Genomic DNA, 16,563 nt, shown 5'->3' on the forward strand with positions numbered 1-16,563 from the left:
ATGCGCCTGACGGGCCTGAGCTAGTGACCTCTGGAGCCAGAGGATCAGCTGCACTTGCTCCTGCCATAGGGATTTTCTGAACAATTCCTGTCAAAACGCACGCAACAGCAACGCAATCGAGCAAGAGCAAACGATAACACACAAAACACTGCAATGCATGACCACCTAGAAGATACCACACACACACACACACACACAGAGAGAGAGAGAGGGAGGGAGGGAGGGAGGGAGGGAGGGAGGGGTAGCCTAACAGTCTTGTTGTTTCCTCTTCTGAAACTATGAGTCTGGCTGTCCGACACTATGCACAACCCACCACCAAGAAGGCGGGCGAGACCAGGTAAACCACCGAATTGTCACCCAAAAGGGAATGGGAGAAAGAAAAAAGGAATGGAAAGAAAGACGCCGGCTACATCCTCACCACCGAGATATACAAAATGGAATGGAGCCAATAGCACGGCGCCTCTATGATTAACCTGAAAAGGGGAAAAAAAAGAAATGTTTTTTGTTTTTTTTTCCCGCCTCAGCCCGACAGGACGAAGAGAGCCTGCCAGTTGAACATGCTCCTCTCTCTATCTTTGCCGCCCTCTCGTCCGCTTCTTTTTGCTGCTTCCCTTCCTCCTCTTCCCTTCCTCCTCTTGACCACCAGTTTCCTTGCTCCGAAACCTCCACCGCCGCCGCCCTTCAGCCCGGCAACGCAGGTCCTCGTCGTTGCCGGTCAGTCGGAGTCGCTGTCCATGCTCTCCATCCCTTTCAGGCCCCGGTGCTTCTGTTGCTGCGCGGACAGAGATTAAAAGTGAGATTTCCCCCGTCAGATCGTGCGCAACAAAGCACAAGCCTTATATAATGTTGAAATCTGATTGGCCCGCTGGGCTCAAAGAAGAAAGAGATGCCTCGACTCAGACGTGCCCGCGCATGGCCGCGGACAGGAGCCGACCGCAGGGTATCGTTAGCGAGGTCAACTAATGACGGGCCTCGCCTTAACGACGTGTGCTAACGCACCCTCGGCTTCCTTCCCAGCCCACAGAAGAATAACAAACGAGCGCTTCCCAGGTCGAGCAAAAAGGCAGGAGCCGTCCCTGTCATTCCCGGATGGCCATTCCAATTTTTTTCCATACTCTATCCGCGGCGTCATATCACGGGGACCCACCACACATGCAGGCCAGCGTGGCCAGCAGGACCCCACACGTCAGGGGCTTCCGTAGGCAGATCAGGCTCCCACCCCCCGGGGCCCACGCCCGCCCATGCCCCACACGACGGGGAATAATAAATATGCTCCGCAGGACACAAAAGAAGAAACAAATTACACGACGCTGGCAAATGGGTCCCGCGGGAAAGGCCCAAGCAAGGCCCAGGTGCGGCACGAGGATCCGTGCCGCGCAGGAGCCACGGCCCGCGCCGGCGCCGCTGCGCGTCGTCGGCAAATAATAAAGCGAGCGCGAGGCGTGGATTAAGCGCGGTCATCAATGAACGAACGAGCAGCAACAGGCAGCGGCAACCCCTCGCGCTCACGGGAGGTGGCCCCCACGTGACATAAGAAGGGGACAGGCGAAAAGGCGACACGCCCATTTCAAACCGTCTCTTTTTTTTCTCTCCTGCGTGTCCCTCCCTGCCCCGGCCCTTTCTCCCCTTTCCCAGCAAGCACTAATTATTAATCTCCCAGCAGAGTTCAAAGCTAACAGCAGTGTTCTACTAGCAGTACTTAGCAGTAACAACGACTGAAGTGAATCGATCGAATTAACCGGCAGTGAAAAAAAACATTTTCGACGGCGAAGATTAAAGGAAAACAGGCAAGCCTGAGATTGATGGGTGGATACCTTCTTGGGGCACTTCTTCTCGCGCACCTCGTACCTGCTCCTCGTCACGTCCGTCAGCCATGCCCCCGGGCAGATGAACTGCGCAAACAGACAGATACAGAGACGCGAGAAATCATGTCAGCTTAATCCATGGATTAGCCAGCCCCTGAGCCGGGTCCGGCGAGCAAGCGGGCGGTGGGAGCAGAGCAGCGGCACGTACATTGACCGCCTTCTCGACGTTCTTGGGCCGCCTCTTGGGGCGCTGCGGCAGCTTGGTGCCCTTCATGGCCAGGAAGTCCTCCTCCTTCTCCTTGCGCGACAGCGTGGTGTAGATCCGCGGCAGCTCCAGCTTCGGCGCCGGCTTCGACGACGACGACGACGCCCCCGCGCCGCCGCCGGGGTGCTGCTGGCCGCCCTGGTGGTGGTGCTGCGGCTTCGGGTCCGGGACGCCCAGGCCCATCACCGGGCCCGGGCCCGCCTTGTGCGCCTGCTGCGGCGCCTTGTCCGACGCCAGCCGCTGCTTCCCCGCCGCCGCCGAGGCTGACGACGACTTGCCCACGGCTCGCTCCTCCGCCGCCGATCTGATCATCACCACAGCATCAGAAACCCAACAACAAACAAGACTCTAATCCGGAGGGCGGCTGGCTCGATCGAGTGACACGGCGCGGTGGTTGGGGTTAAAGCGGGCGGTGGTTCCGGTTCGGTAACAACACCAACAGCGACCAGGGAATGATGGGTGGACGGATGGATGGATGGATGTGGTGCGGGTGCGGTGAGCAAAGCGGGCGCCGCGCGCCGGCAACCAAAAGCCGCCGCTGCCGCTGCCGATGCCCACAAAAAAGAAAAAAGATGGGGACGGCAGTGCTGCTGGATGTGCCCTTGGATTTATACCCGGCTCGCATCAAGTCCTACTATATTTTGCCCTCGCCTCGCCTCGCCTCGCCTCGCCTGCCTCCGCTTGCTTGATGTCACACGGTTCACCATTCACACACAAGCGCAACCAGCGGACACCGGGGAGGGGAACGGGCCATTAACGGAAAGGAGATGCCAGGTTGCTTGTGAATTGGATGAAACTGGTGATGGTGGATTTGTTGCCTGAGCCTGCAGGTTATTCACGAACAGGGGAAAGGGGCCTCTTTCCTTGCTCGATCGGATGGGTATTCTTCGCACGGGTGGATACACAGGGTATTCTACGCCAAACGTTGGCTGAATAGATCTGAAACTTCACAGGAAAAAATTGATTTTTGAACCAAAGATATGGCTTTTTTTTGTGTGTGTCAAGGATATAGGTCTGAAAAGGGAGGAATTAATCGAGTGTTTGGTGATCCGATCAAATCGAAACTCCAAACTGGCATGGGAAAACACACCAAAACCCACTTGAATTTTAAAGAAATGACGAAAAGAAGGAAACGGTGTGGAGAGAAAAGATGGGGGATGGTACTCGCCGTATCTTATCATCTGAACGCACCTTCCGTGCCTAAAGATGGAGGGGGCGTGACAGCTCACCCAGACAACACGAACCCAACACGAACCGGCGCGATCGAACCAGACGACCGCGCAAGCCAAGTCTACCCCCCGACCCCCGAGCCCTAGCGCCACCAGCCCACCACGAAGGCGACCGGCACGGACCCGAGAATACGGCTCGGTGGCGGGGGTAAAAGCGGAAGAAGAAAAACGGGAGCGGAAGAAAAGAACTGGCAGACGCCTAGAGGGGGAAGGGAGACGGCGGCCATACCTGTGGTGGTGGGGGAGGGCGCCGCGGCTGTGGTGCGCGTCGGAGGTCCCGATGCCGGCGCCGGAGCGCGGCGGGAGAGGCGAGGCGGCGCGGAGGTTGGACCCGCGGGTGTAGGACGGCCCGCTCGGGGGCGCGGGCGCTGGCGAGCGGCGCTGGATCTTGGCGCCGGCCCGGCGCTGCGGCGAGGCGCCGCTCGCGGACGCGGCGTCGCGGCGGCCGCGCGAGCGCTTGTTCTGGCCCCACTGGAGCAGCACCTCGCCGCCGCCGCCGACCCCGGCGGCGCTCGGGGAGGCGGGGTCGGAGAAGTCGGAGTAGTGCTGGTGGTGGCCGTGGTCGCGCGCGGGGCTCCGGGTCGCGACGGCGGCGGGGGACGAGGAAGGCGCGGCCTGCGCCGGCGGCTGCGGAGCGCGAGCCCGCGGCTTGGGCTCGAGCGATGTCGAGGCCAGGAACGCCGCGAGGCGGGAGCTGTCGGTGGCGACGGCCGGCGAGGCGTCGTCCTTGCTCGATCTCGCGGCCGGCACGGCCGGCGGCTTCCTGCTGCCGCTAACACTGCTGCCGCCGGCGATGCCATTGGGGAGCGAGAGGCAATCTGAGCTGGGCCTCTGGAATCTGCAGCAAAATCAATCAAACGACAGTCGAGTCAGCGACTGGATCGGGCAAGAACATGGTCGAACACTTCGAACAGGGGATGAAAGGAAGGGCAAATTCTCGTATTTGTGCCAGAATTCAGAACCAGAAAAATCACCACGCTCGCAAACTGCAAAAAACTTCAGACTAAACAGGCCGTTCAGAGATCTGTGCGGAGGAATCAGCACAGAACGCGAGCGGAAATTCAGAACGAAAAGCTGCAATATATGAGAACGGAACCGAGGCTAGCGAAAAACCGGAACTGATTGGCGAAATACAGCCGCGAGACGCGAGAACAAGAGTACCGCAGATCAAACGGCGCCTCGAAAAACCTGCGGGAAGAAGACGGCACAGAACACAGGAGGACCGCGAACAGGCCAAACAAGGGAGAAACTTCTCAAATCAGCCGGCAGGAGCCCGAACGCCGCACCAACAAACACCAACGCCGGAGAAGAGAAGGCAAAATCGCACCTTTGATCTCAAGAAAGAACACCGCACGGGAGCACCAAGAACGCAGAACAAATCGCTGCAGCGGAAGCGGCAGCGGCAGGCAACGGGATTGGGGGGATTTGCGTACCTCGTCATGTCCGATGCCGGCGCGGGCTTCGACGGGCTGGACGACGCCACGTCCCGAGCAACCGCAACGACCTCCGCGGAGCCACGCATCGAATCGGCGTCCTCCGCTCCTCCTTCCGCTCCTGGTTCCACAATCGTGGGCGCACTCCGTCCCCTGCAAGCAACCTCGGTGTCTCGCTCTACAGATCAACCATCTGGGCCGACGAGAGCGAGAACAGATCGCACGGAGCGAAGGTTCTTGCGAAATCTGACAGCGAGAACAGAGAGGAGCGGGGAGACGGAGAGAGCACAGCAATGGCGGAGGGGAGCAGAGCCTGAAGGCCCGAGGCTTTATCGGTTCCACTCTGCCAACAATGCCCTCCACTCTTGGCATCTATTCTCACCTCTGCCACCTGAGCGCTTGCGCAGGAGTACACCCGCGAGCCTATGGCACTCCTGAGGTTGACCTCAAGACCGATGGGCATGTCAGTAATCCGCCCCATGGCATGCTGAGCGATTAACGATGGCCGCCGAGGCTTGTTTGGTAAATTGGCCGATGGCTTAGGGTGTGATTAACACGAAATCCTCTGGGGATTTGCATAAGAACTCACGTTCTTCTCCTGCCCTGCTAAATTCTTACAAGCAAGTGTTGAGATACATACGGCCACCAAAGCTACCAGGCACCACGTCACTTAGTCACTGACAGGCGGGCCATGCTTTGACACAATACCGCATCATCGCCGCAGTCCAGAGAAGCCAAACTGCTGCCCTTATTTGGCCGACGACCGTGATCAGATCACTGGGGACGTGGACGGCGATTACTGCTCCCAAACTTGGCAACAACTGGGACATTGTCCGCTCTGAACACCGAACCAGGCATGCGGCTCGCTGACGTGTGGGGACTGGTGCATGTGCATCTTGGCTTGGGGTAAGAGGGAAGGTCGTTGACCGCGGGATTCTTGACGGACGGGTGGGATTCGATAGCGTGGGGACGTGGATGCGTCCACGAGCCACCACGTCAGACCTCAGGGAATCATGTGAGCTATGGGCGAAGCGCGTGACGGCGCGGTTGCCCTCTGGATTTTCTAAAAATCCTGGCTTCTTGTTTTGGACTTGCAACAATTTTAGCCGCACCTAAGAGATGGTTATCCTTCCAGCTCATAAAGGAAAAAATTTGATGAATATTCCTACTGGATTATGGATTTAGTGTAACTACTAGGGATATATTGCCAATATTTCCATCGTGGAATACAACTTTAGATGGTGAGTCACATATAGCCCATCCAAATTTCCTTTTGTCTATTGCTTCTTTACACGTTGATTTATATTCTCGCAAAAAAAAAAAGCTCTACAAAAGGCAAGCAACCGTATAAGAAATGCAAACTATGATTATATTATGGATCTGTGTAACTAAAAGGGACAAGCCGCCAAAAGTTTTGTCATGGGTTACAACTTTTAGATGGTGAATCAAACATTCTGGTTTTTAGTATAGTCCAATCCAATTTTCTTTTGGGGATTGCTTCTTTAGGCACGTTTTGCATTGTTGTATGCCCAAAAAAAAGTTGTAAGGCATGGAACCATATAATTGAAAAAAATGTTAGCAAGGTTGAATTTGTATTGCTATTTTTCTAGACCTAGACGATTCTAATGCTCCTTCAGAAGTCACAAAGAAAAGGATAAACTATCAATCCTTTGATTCTCCATGTAACTAAATGGCTCAAATGAGAGATATATATCTTATTCAGGGAGGAAGGAATCAACCATTGGAGATACACCACACCAAAAATAACTAAAGCATACCAAATTTAGATTCTTCATACCAATGGTATTAATGTTGGAATTATATGGAAACTTGACAAATTTTCATTCTGTGTAGTGTACTACTGGTAGGGACAATAGGCCAACATCATTTCAGAGAAAGAAGATTTTCCTTGCTAAGGTTTTCGTCTATTAGTTTGGTAATATGACATATTCTATTTTATGTTGCGTTCTAGATGTATAAAGGGGTAACCAACTTTGTTTCTTATAAGTACTTGTACAAAAATTGGCATCTTCCCAATATCAAGTTCCACAAATATGCCCAAATAAAAATTAACATGTTCCACCACAAAGAGCAGAAGATTTCTTGCTATGGTAGAAAATGGAACCGCTAGATACAATTATTCAACTTTCTTTTAGCATATTATAAGATATTTTTCCCATAATATCAGCTTCATCATGCAAAAAATGATTGTCTATAAATTCTAAAGTATAACAATGTCAAATCAAATCAAATACAAAAAAGAGAAACATAAAGTTATTAAAAGTTAGGAAAAAGATGCTAACCTTTTTTTGAGTGGCGACTTCCTCAGGTGATGTGAGTTATTTGGTCCTTCTCATGAATATATGCATATTGTACATAACTGAGAAGCCCTCCTTTCTTCTATTTTTTATTCGGATGCTTACCCCCTCCTTAAATGGATTTCTTTTTGAGAAAGTCCCATGAGAAGAAATTGGCAAATCTATGGTGGATCAAATAATGTGCTCTTGAAAAAGGGTATAGTTGCGGATTATAATAAGTTCAAGTATCAAATATATCAAAGAGGGGGGTGTTAAAAGGGACATGATTGTTGATATAATAAACAAAAATGTACAATCTATTCAAAGTGAAAGCGTAAGTTGATATATCTTCAAATTCTGTAAAGAAGTTCAAAAAGACAAATCACAAGAACAAATGAAAAATAAACCTGATGTTGAATTCCACATGTTGAATGGGGACACAAAAAGAAATGGATTGATGAGGGAAATACAGATCTTACTAGTGTCCTCCAGAAGATGAAGAATTTCTGTCCATATAGATCTTACGAGTTTCCTCAAGGCGGTGAAGGAATTATATACGCTCTCTCCCAATCTCAACCTAGATCCTGAAAGAACTATGCGGTTCCGATCAAGAAGAATTATTCATTGAAATAAATAACATGAGCCAGATTAATTGGGAGGGGAATTTGGCCAAAAAATACATGCTCACAAAGAAACTTTTTCAAGAGAATAAGAAGAAGAGAGTACCTATTGATTTCTGCAATATGTTCGCGGTGAATCTTCAAGGAAAAGGTTGTAAGGATTGATTCATCTACCTCATGTCTACTATTTGGCCCGGTGGAGCATGAAGAGGAATGAGGAATGAATGACGGGTTTGGGACTAGAGCGATCCATATTTAAAGCGTTGAGCCACCTAACTTTGCGTGAATGCGACGAAATAAGGATATCGTGGTACTCCCACTGACATGTGGGTTATTCTACCTACATGGGTCCATCTATCAATGAGAAATGTTATAAGGAAAATAAATAAGGGATGTACAACTTGAATTCCGCCTACTTTTCTATGACCACCGAAACATATGTTCAGGCTAGAAGTGTGTGAAATTGACAAAAAAAACACTGTGGGCGGCTGGCGGCATGGTGGTGGCTGAAAAAGTTAGCCTGGATCTTAGGAGGAAGGATTGGGGCGTTAGTTGGGATTTTTTTCGAGGGGGGGGGGGGAGGTTTTGGGCATCGACAAAAAAATTCATCATTATAAAAAATAATACCACCTACTATTCGCTTCATATACTTTAGTATAGGATCATACTTTTATCTACCCGCAATGATTGGATGGATAACATTAATATGAAAATGATCGGTACTTTCCAAGGGGTTGAGATGGAATATCATAGTTTTGATGCTGCGGTAGACGATCCATGTAACTATTACCCATCAGAGTTCCTTAACACCTTGACGCCTAATGGACTGCCTCCGCACATGTTAAAACTCAAGATCGGATGTCCAGTCATACTGCTTAGAAATATTGATCCTGCTAATGGGTTGTGCAACGGTGCAAGGCTGGTCGTTAGCGGATTCCAAAGAAACACCATAGATGCAGAAATTGTTCTCGGACAGTATGCATGCAAGCGGTTTTCCTGTCTTGAGTACCATTGGCCCTTCTGATGACGAGATGTTCTCATTCCAAACTAAAAGAAAATAGTTTCCTATAAGACTCAGTTTCGCAATGACGGTAAATAAGTCACAGGGACAGATAATTCCAAATGTAGGTGTTTATTTGCACGAACCAGTTTTCTCTCACGGTGAATTGTATGTTGTGATGTCTCGAGCTACTTGCCGAAACAACATAAAGATACTCGCAGTCCCACCTAATGTTGCGGCTGAGGAGGAGAAAGTTAAACTTAACGAGGAGAAAAGCAAGGGAAAACAAACACAGGCACAGGTGTTGGAAAAGTTCAAGCAAAATCTATCACGTGCCAATGGAACGTACCCTAAATATTGTATAAAAGTAGGTCCTTACGCCATTGCGTCGTTTTAGGCGGGAGCGTCCGATCTGCTGAGTATCAACTATGGCTATTCATGAGAGATGCTTGGTGTCACGTGCGATAAGGGGGTGTTCGGTTCCTGGAGCTTATTTTAAGCGTTGTCACATCAAATATTTCAATGCTAATTAGAAAACTAAACATAAGTTAATTATAAAACTAACTGCATAAGCCTAGGGTTTATTCACGAGACGGATCTATTAAGCCTAATTAATTCATGATAGCACATATTTACTATAGCATCACATAGGCTAATCATGAATTAATTAGGTTTAATAGATTCGTCTCGTGAATAAACCTAGAAGTTATGGAATTTATTTTATTATTAGTCTATATTTAATACTTCTAATTAGCATCTAAATATTCGATGTGATGGGGCTTAAAATAAGCCTAGGGGAACCAAACATCCCCTAAAATAGCTAGCTATGCCATTCCATGCAAGTTGGTTATCATTTATCATGTATAAGCAGTTTTAATTTGATCAAATAATCTATCATGTTATTTTGTATTATAGTATCACCATTACTACTTTAATATTGGTTGTAGCAACAAAAATACATATATATATATATATATATCTCAAAATTTCTTGTATTTATGTATTGCATTGGTTGCTTTTTTTTTTTGCGCGTAGCAATGCACGGGCACTCTACTTGTACACTAAGAAGCGTCTCAAATTTTTTATATATATTAAGGGTTTAAGGAAAACAAAATATTTTGACACGGAATGACCAATGAACAAGGTAATAATTTGACACGAAACGAGCTTGCCCTGTGATCTTACAACTGCTACTTCGTTTTTCTACAGCAAATTAAATTTCCACAATACATTTTGTTATGGGCCTCCTCAATCCAAGATTCCGGACTCTGGCCCTGCCATGTAATCTTCTTCTGTTACTTCCGGTTTCTTGTGTCCCGGGTGCGTTGCAGAGACCGGCTAAGCCAAAGAAGAAACCCCGGCCGAAATCCTGGACGGGCGGTTCTCTACTGCCCGCGCTCGCCGCTGCTAAAGCTGTTGTTTCCGAATAGCACTAGTAACTGAGCGTAACTGAAGCCCTAAATAATGGCTAAAGTATTTCAAAACTCTGGAGCATAACCTGGCAGCATTCAGTTACATCCAAAAATTCGTAAGAACTGGTATTAGGAGCGTTTCTGTCTGCTGCCCTTGTACCCTGCGACTGCATTAGGTGCAAATGATGAACTACTGCCTAGTTTTCACGCCGGGTGAGAAGCATAGTGTTATGTCCTGCTCTTCTGGTAGCAGTTGAGACCATTCAAGTTAGCATAGGAGCGTGACTGATGATGTCTTGACCATCTGAACGGAAGTTCGACGTCAATGTAGCGAGTGTTGTGTTTCTACGACGACGCAGCAGCGCTTCAAAGCAGCACATCTCTTATGGCTGCTGTCGCAGTTTTATCCTTGTATGAATTGCAATGACAAAAGCCAGTCCATGTGAAAGCATACTGACGTCTACTTCCCTATGCTAGCAGACGATGGTATTGATATTTTCCAAGTGCTGGTAACCGAACGTAACTGAAGCCCTGAATAATGGCTAAAGAAATTCGCAAAAAGAAGAAAGAATGGCAAAGCTAGCTGTCCGGAAACCCAGGACTTTATTTTAGCAACAATTTTTTTCTGAACTAAATTTAGCAACAATTCAATCATATCCAAATTTACATGAACCTAAATCGCGCCTGTTCAAGTCTGGTTGGGTTCCTTGTGGATTATCATGAAGTAAGGATTTGCTAGCGAATTGAACTATTTTTTTTCTTTGCCATTCTTCATGCCTGCGTAGCCGAACGAGGCTTGAAGCTGCCATTTCATCCCCAATGACCACGCAGGACGAGCGTGAGTCATGTCCATAGCCTCAGGTTTTTTTTTTTGTTGTTCTTTTCCTACACGAAATGCACCAGACGGCGTCCGTTACTACGTATAGCCTTAAAGACGTCCGTTACTATACAGCCTTTTAGGTGAGAAGCGACGTGTTTTCCCCCTTCCTTTCTCTGTGGGCAGTTGATGAGAAATTTTGAATTAGCAGAGGCGAAGCACTAGACCTCCAAGACCACATGACAAAGAGGCCAGGTCACATGTAGCCGGAAGCCATAGTTGCGTTGGTCTACAGTGACGTGTTGGTGCTTCAGGGCATCATACCTCTGCCGCTGGCTGTGTTTTGCAGTCCTCTCCCACTGCTGACTTAGGAATATGCCAAAACCAAAACTAGCCCATCTCCAAAAGAAAATAGAAGAAGAAAAAAACAAGAGAACACACAACCAGCATTTCACATTATATTCCAGCAACCCAGTTTGAGATCGAGCCTAAAATTGCATCTAGACTAGCCCAAAATAAGGTAGTAGATCGATTCGCCGAGGACGATGCCGGCACCTACGTGGGTTACCGCCGGCCGGTTTCGCCATTCCCGCTCGAGGCAGGGCGAGTTGGGTCGAGTTCATGACGACGCAGAACAAATATGGCTAAAAGTGGTCGCCCCCGGCGTTCGCTTTCCGTGCGGTTTAGCACAGACACCTGCTGGATACGGCGCCTATCGTGTCTGCCATCGTGTGTGTCACCGCGCGCGCGGCTGCACGTCGTGGTCGATCGACGGAGATCGACACTCTAGCTTGACGCCATCAGGCCTCCCGGTGACGCGTGCGTCGACGGCGACCGGATCGGAGCTGCTGGCGGCGCGGGCGCGGCACACTGGCCGTGGCCCGTGGCCGGCGGTGGGCGGTGGCGCGAGTTAGGCCTGCGGCATGCCGGTTGCCGGCTCGATCGGGTTCGCTCGGTCCGCCGTCGTGCCGGCGGGGGAAAAAAGCGAGGGCACGTAGTACCCGGTGGCGTCTCCGTCTCCGTCCGGTTCGTGTCGTGCCGTTTGGTTGCCTGCTGGCAGAAGGAAAATTCATGGGCTGCGCGTGCACCGGACGTGGAGCACCGCGTGCCGCCGACTGCGGGCGAGGGCTGCCTTCGCTGGCCCCCCCTGTGGGAGGGCGAATTTTTTTTAAAAAAGGGTTAAAAAGAAATTTAAATTCAAAAAAGGGTGCCGGTTTGGGAAATTTCGAAAAATGGGTACCTCCCGCCCAATGAAAGGGCGGGATGAGGCATCCCGCCCATCCAACGGGCGGGGGGTCGGCGGGGGGAGGAAATCCTCTTCGCAGGGGCCTTTTTGCGAAAAGTCAGGCGACATCCCGCCCTTCCAACGGGCGGGATGTCCGCCGAGGGGCCTCCCGCCCGTTGGGAGGGCGGGACGTGGGCCTCCCGCCCGTTGGGGGCATCCCGCCCCCCCAACGGGCGGGAGGCCCACGTCCCGCCCTCCCAACGGGCGGGATGTCCCCCCCCCCACTATTTAAGCCCCCACCCACCCCCTAATTCTCATAAAATTCATCAAAAATCAGAAAAAAGAAAAGGAGGAGAGGAGAGGAAGAGAGGAGCGAAGCGGCGAAGCCCTGTCCACACGTCGGTTTGGAGGTATTATAATCGTATAATTATTAATTATTTTTACGAATATTTGTTAGGGTAGTTATACGTAGAATTAAGTATTTTCAATAGTTTTTAGAAATATTTGTTAGGATAATTCTGTTTTAAATAGTTTTGAGTATTTTAATAGTTGGTAGATATATTTCTTAGGCTAGTTATATTTTAAATAGTTTTTATAATTGCAGTAGTTTTTAGATATATTTTTTAGGGTAGTTATATTTCGAATAGGTTTCGGTATTTTGAATAGCTTTTAGAAATATTTCTTAGGGTAGTTATATTTTGAATAGTTTTTATAATTGCAGTAGTTTTTAGATATATTTTTTAGGGTAGTTATATTTCGAATAGGTTTCGGTATTTTGAATAGCTTTTAGAAATATTTCTTAGGGTAGTTATATTTTGAATAGTTTTTATAATTGCAGTGGTTTTTAGATATATTTTTTAGGGTAGTTATATTTCGATAGGTTTCGGTATTTTGAATAGCTTTTAGAAATATTTCTTAGGGTAGTTATATTTTGAATAGTTTTTATAATTGCAGTGGTTTTAGATATATTTCTTAGGGTAGTTATATTTTAAATAGTTTTTATAATTGCAGTAGTTTTTAGATATATTTTTTAGGGTAGTTATATTTCGAATAGGTTTCAGTATTTTGAATAGCTTTTACAAATATTTGTTAGGTTAGTTCTATTATAAATAGTTATAGTATTTTCAATTGTTCGTAGGAATGTGTCTTACGGTACTTATATTTTTCATGCAGATATGGCGCAGACACCAGAGCTCCTTGACGCGCACATCGATGAACGGCACAGGTCGTACCTGGCTGCGGTGGAGGGGCAGGAGCTTCACGAGTTGCGCCCTCGTGTAGCAAAGGAGTTGTTGCACCTGGACGACCGCTGGCTTGACAGGTGATACTTTATATTTTTTTTACGAAACTAATGTATAGCGTGTAAGATAATTGTAACCATATGCAAAATATACAGGTTACGTGAGGCTGGTTTGCTGCCACTCGCACGTATGCTTCAGGCCGGCGACGGTCAAGACGGTGGCGCGAAGAAGCGGATGCAGCTGGACCGCTCTCTACTTGCAGCGTTGGCGGACAGGTGGCGTCCGGAGACGCACACGTTCCACTTGCCGTGCGGGGAGATGGCCCCCACGTTGCAGGACGTGTCGTACCTGCTCGGGCTTCCCATTGCGGGTGAAGCTGTTGGCCCGGTTGCCGTGCCACCTTTCTGGAGGGTGGAGCTGCAGGAGCGGTTTGGTCCCGCGAACCCGCCACTTGTTGTGAACGTACCTGATTTGCCCGGCCCCGCCAAGAGTTGGGTAATACAATTTAGGGTACGTCCAGTTATTTTTTATTTAATTTAATTGAATCATATGTGAGTACCTCTAAGTTTTGAACAAATATATTACAGGCTCAGGATCTGCACCCTCTGGCTGGGCAGTACGAGGTGTCACGATACCTGGAGGCGTATCTGTTATGGTTGTTCGGCTGGACTCTTTTCTGCAACTCTACCGGCAATTACGTGGACAAGGTGCTCATGCAATACGCGCGCGCGATTGCGGATGCGGAGCCGGGCCAGGTACCTGGGTGGAGCTGGGGATCGGCAGTGCTTGCTGCGACGTACCGAGGTCTTTGCCAGGCCTGTTTGAAGACGGAGAGGACTGCCGTCATCACAGGCTGCCCACTTCTGCTGCAGCTATGGTCGTACGAGCGATTCGCCATAGCGCGTCCCCTAATCAGCGAAGAGCCTTATCCACCCGAGATGTACGGGATGTGGGACGAGGATAGCCCCACGATGGGTTCGCTTTGGACCGATCGACGGGTAAGTTCTTTTAAGCTCTTTAATTTACTGTTATACGTTTCTGTATACGAGACGTACCGATGCAGTTGTGTAATTTTTTCAGATGAGCTGGGCACATCGGCAGGTCCGAAAAGCATACCCTCAGTTCGTGTCCGAATTTGATCGGATGCGGCCACAGGATGTCATCTGGACACCGTACACCGCTGCGGCTATCCAGACACGTGCGCCGCATGGGTTGTCTTCCCTCTGCACGCGTGACGAGGAGTACTGGCTGACAAAGGCGAACCTAGTGTTCGATATTCTCGTCGAGCCGTACTGCGTCGAGCGTGTGATGAGACAGTTCGGGCGACGACAGCAGTTTCCTCTCGTACCTCGAGCGTTCCAGGCCGTGCCGCGCAACGTACACGAGTAAGTTTGTGATAACACGTTTTGTATGACTTATATATTCATTATCGTAAAGCAATATTGAATTTCAAATGTTCGCAACAGATATTCGCGCAGGGGATATCATGCCAACGAGGTGAACTGGGTCGTCAAGATGCAGGAGTACGTGCAAGGGTGGCTAGACGCACCTGACGATGTGTGGGACGAGCCGCAGCCACACACAGAGGCGTCTTACAGCGCATACCTCCGCTGGTACCTCCTTCGTACGCGTCCGTACGTCACTCGTTCACATATTCATGACGCGGAGGATCAGCACCAGCCGACCATTTCTGACACGTATCCCTCGTACCGTGATCAGGACCAGCGTGGCGCGGTACGTGTTTCGCAACTTGAATTATTAAATATTTTTTCTAAAATATCGATACCAATAGTAATCTGCATCCCATTACGTATGCAGATCGATCTGATCAACTTCGCGGAGGTCGAAGCTACATCTCAGATCACGTTGATTGAACGTGGAGTGCGTATACCGGAGGCACAGTACAAGGACAGCTTCCGTAAGATTCAAGACAGCTTGACGCGAGCGTTACGTGCACTGACGTGTCGCGGCAGAGACGACGTGGGGACCTCCAGTTCATCTCATGCGTCCGCCCACGTGTACACAGCTGGCCCGTCGACCTCTACAGCACCGCACGCAGCGTCCAGCGGTACTGCCGCTAGTTCAAGCTGTAAGTTCTTCATAATTGCCATTTCAATCACCTATGATTTACACGACTAATTTCATTTCTTTTTGTAGTCATGCACTCGACGGCAATGGGACCTCCTCCTGCAAGAATGGAGCCTCAGACGTTTGGCGCCTATGCTCCAGGACCGTCTCTCCCGTCAGGCTCGAGGCCAGCTGCACCGTACTCTTATGGCTATGCTCAGCATGCATGGTCGACGGGAGCTCCTGCATACGGCGGTCCATTCGGTGTGCCGGACTGGGACGCCTGGGAGGGCGGCTCCGCCACTTGGTCAGAGCTGGTGGGCGGCGGCGCCGAGCCTGACATCATTGGCCCATCCCAGACATATGACGCTCCAGGTGCACAGTCCCAGGATGACCCCTTCACACCTGCACCTCCTCCGCCTCGTCCTCACCGTGCTCCAGATGCGTTTACGTACTCGGAGGACCACATACGCCGACGGCCTAGGACTAGGGGCGGGAGGCCCAAGAGAGCGCGAGGTCCGGGACATGCGGAGTAGATACTCTTGATTTGGTGAACTTTTTATATTTAAACTGTTTTTGTATGATACTATTTTCTTTTTAATCGGTTGATCTATCGTACTGTCGTAATATTCGGATTCTACGTTGCAAAACGTTATCGTTTAACCATCTTCATACGAATTTTAGATAGAGCAATCTTCTTCGTAAAATTGAATTAAAATTTTATATGTACACAAAAGAATATGGCGAATCAATATTGCATTTGAAAACAGTCTCAATTTCAAATAGATTGTAAATCATAAATTCCAAAGGAAAATAAAAAAAAAATGGCTCTAAACATCCCGCCCACTGGCCGGGCGGGATGCCTCCCGCCCTCTGGCCGGGCGGGATGCTCCCTCAGGGACCCGTTCGCGAATAAGAAAAGTTTCTTATTCGCGAAGGGGCCCTCGGGGGGGCCTGGAAAAATTTTTTTGAGGGTCCCGCCCGCTGGTTGGGCGGGATGTCCCCGGCCCCACACCTCCCGCCCGATGATCGGGCGGGAGGCACCCATTTTTCAAATTTTTCTCAACCGGCACCCCTTTTTGGAATTTTAATTTTTTTTAAACCCTTTTTTTAAAAAAACTACGTACGGCCCCGGCGCGCGGGGAAAGTGGT

At 49.5% G+C, this 16,563-nt stretch overlaps 1 protein-coding gene across 1 annotated transcript; it reads right to left on the reverse strand.

Moving 5' to 3' along the window:
• Nucleotides 1–242: 242 nt before the first annotated feature.
• On the reverse strand, nucleotides 243–5,045 carry LOC112886715 (translation initiation factor IF-2-like). Its single transcript, XM_025952691.1, has 5 exons — nucleotides 4,733–5,045; nucleotides 3,529–4,137; nucleotides 2,014–2,374; nucleotides 1,815–1,892; nucleotides 243–772 (listed from the first exon to the last, which is right to left on the reverse strand). The coding sequence occupies exons 1-5, from the start codon at nucleotides 4,819–4,821 to the stop codon at nucleotides 716–718; spliced, it is 1,194 nt and encodes a 397-aa protein (XP_025808476.1). The 5' UTR covers nucleotides 4,822–5,045; the 3' UTR covers nucleotides 243–715.
• Nucleotides 5,046–16,563: the final 11,518 nt, after the last annotated feature.

Source organism: Panicum hallii, chromosome 3 (genome assembly GCF_002211085.1).
Source record: "Panicum hallii strain FIL2 chromosome 3, PHallii_v3.1, whole genome shotgun sequence".
NCBI lineage: Eukaryota > Viridiplantae > Streptophyta > Magnoliopsida > Poales > Poaceae > Panicum > Panicum hallii.

What these genes read in the sequence shown, in the direction of transcription:
- LOC112886715 (XM_025952691.1), bottom strand. Translation starts at nt 4,821, where the DNA reads ATGCGTGGCTCCGCGGAGGTCGTTGCGGTTGCTCGGGACGTGGCGTCG. An exon ending in CCGGCATCGGACATGACGAG is followed by an intron (nt 4,138 to 4,732) that starts GTACGCAAATCC and finishes ATTTTGCTGCAG; the next exon opens with ATTCCAGAGGCCCAGCTCAG. An exon ending in AGAAGAAGTGCCCCAAGAAG is followed by an intron (nt 773 to 1,814) that starts GTATCCACCCAT and finishes CTGTCCGCGCAG; the next exon opens with CAACAGAAGCACCGGGGCCT.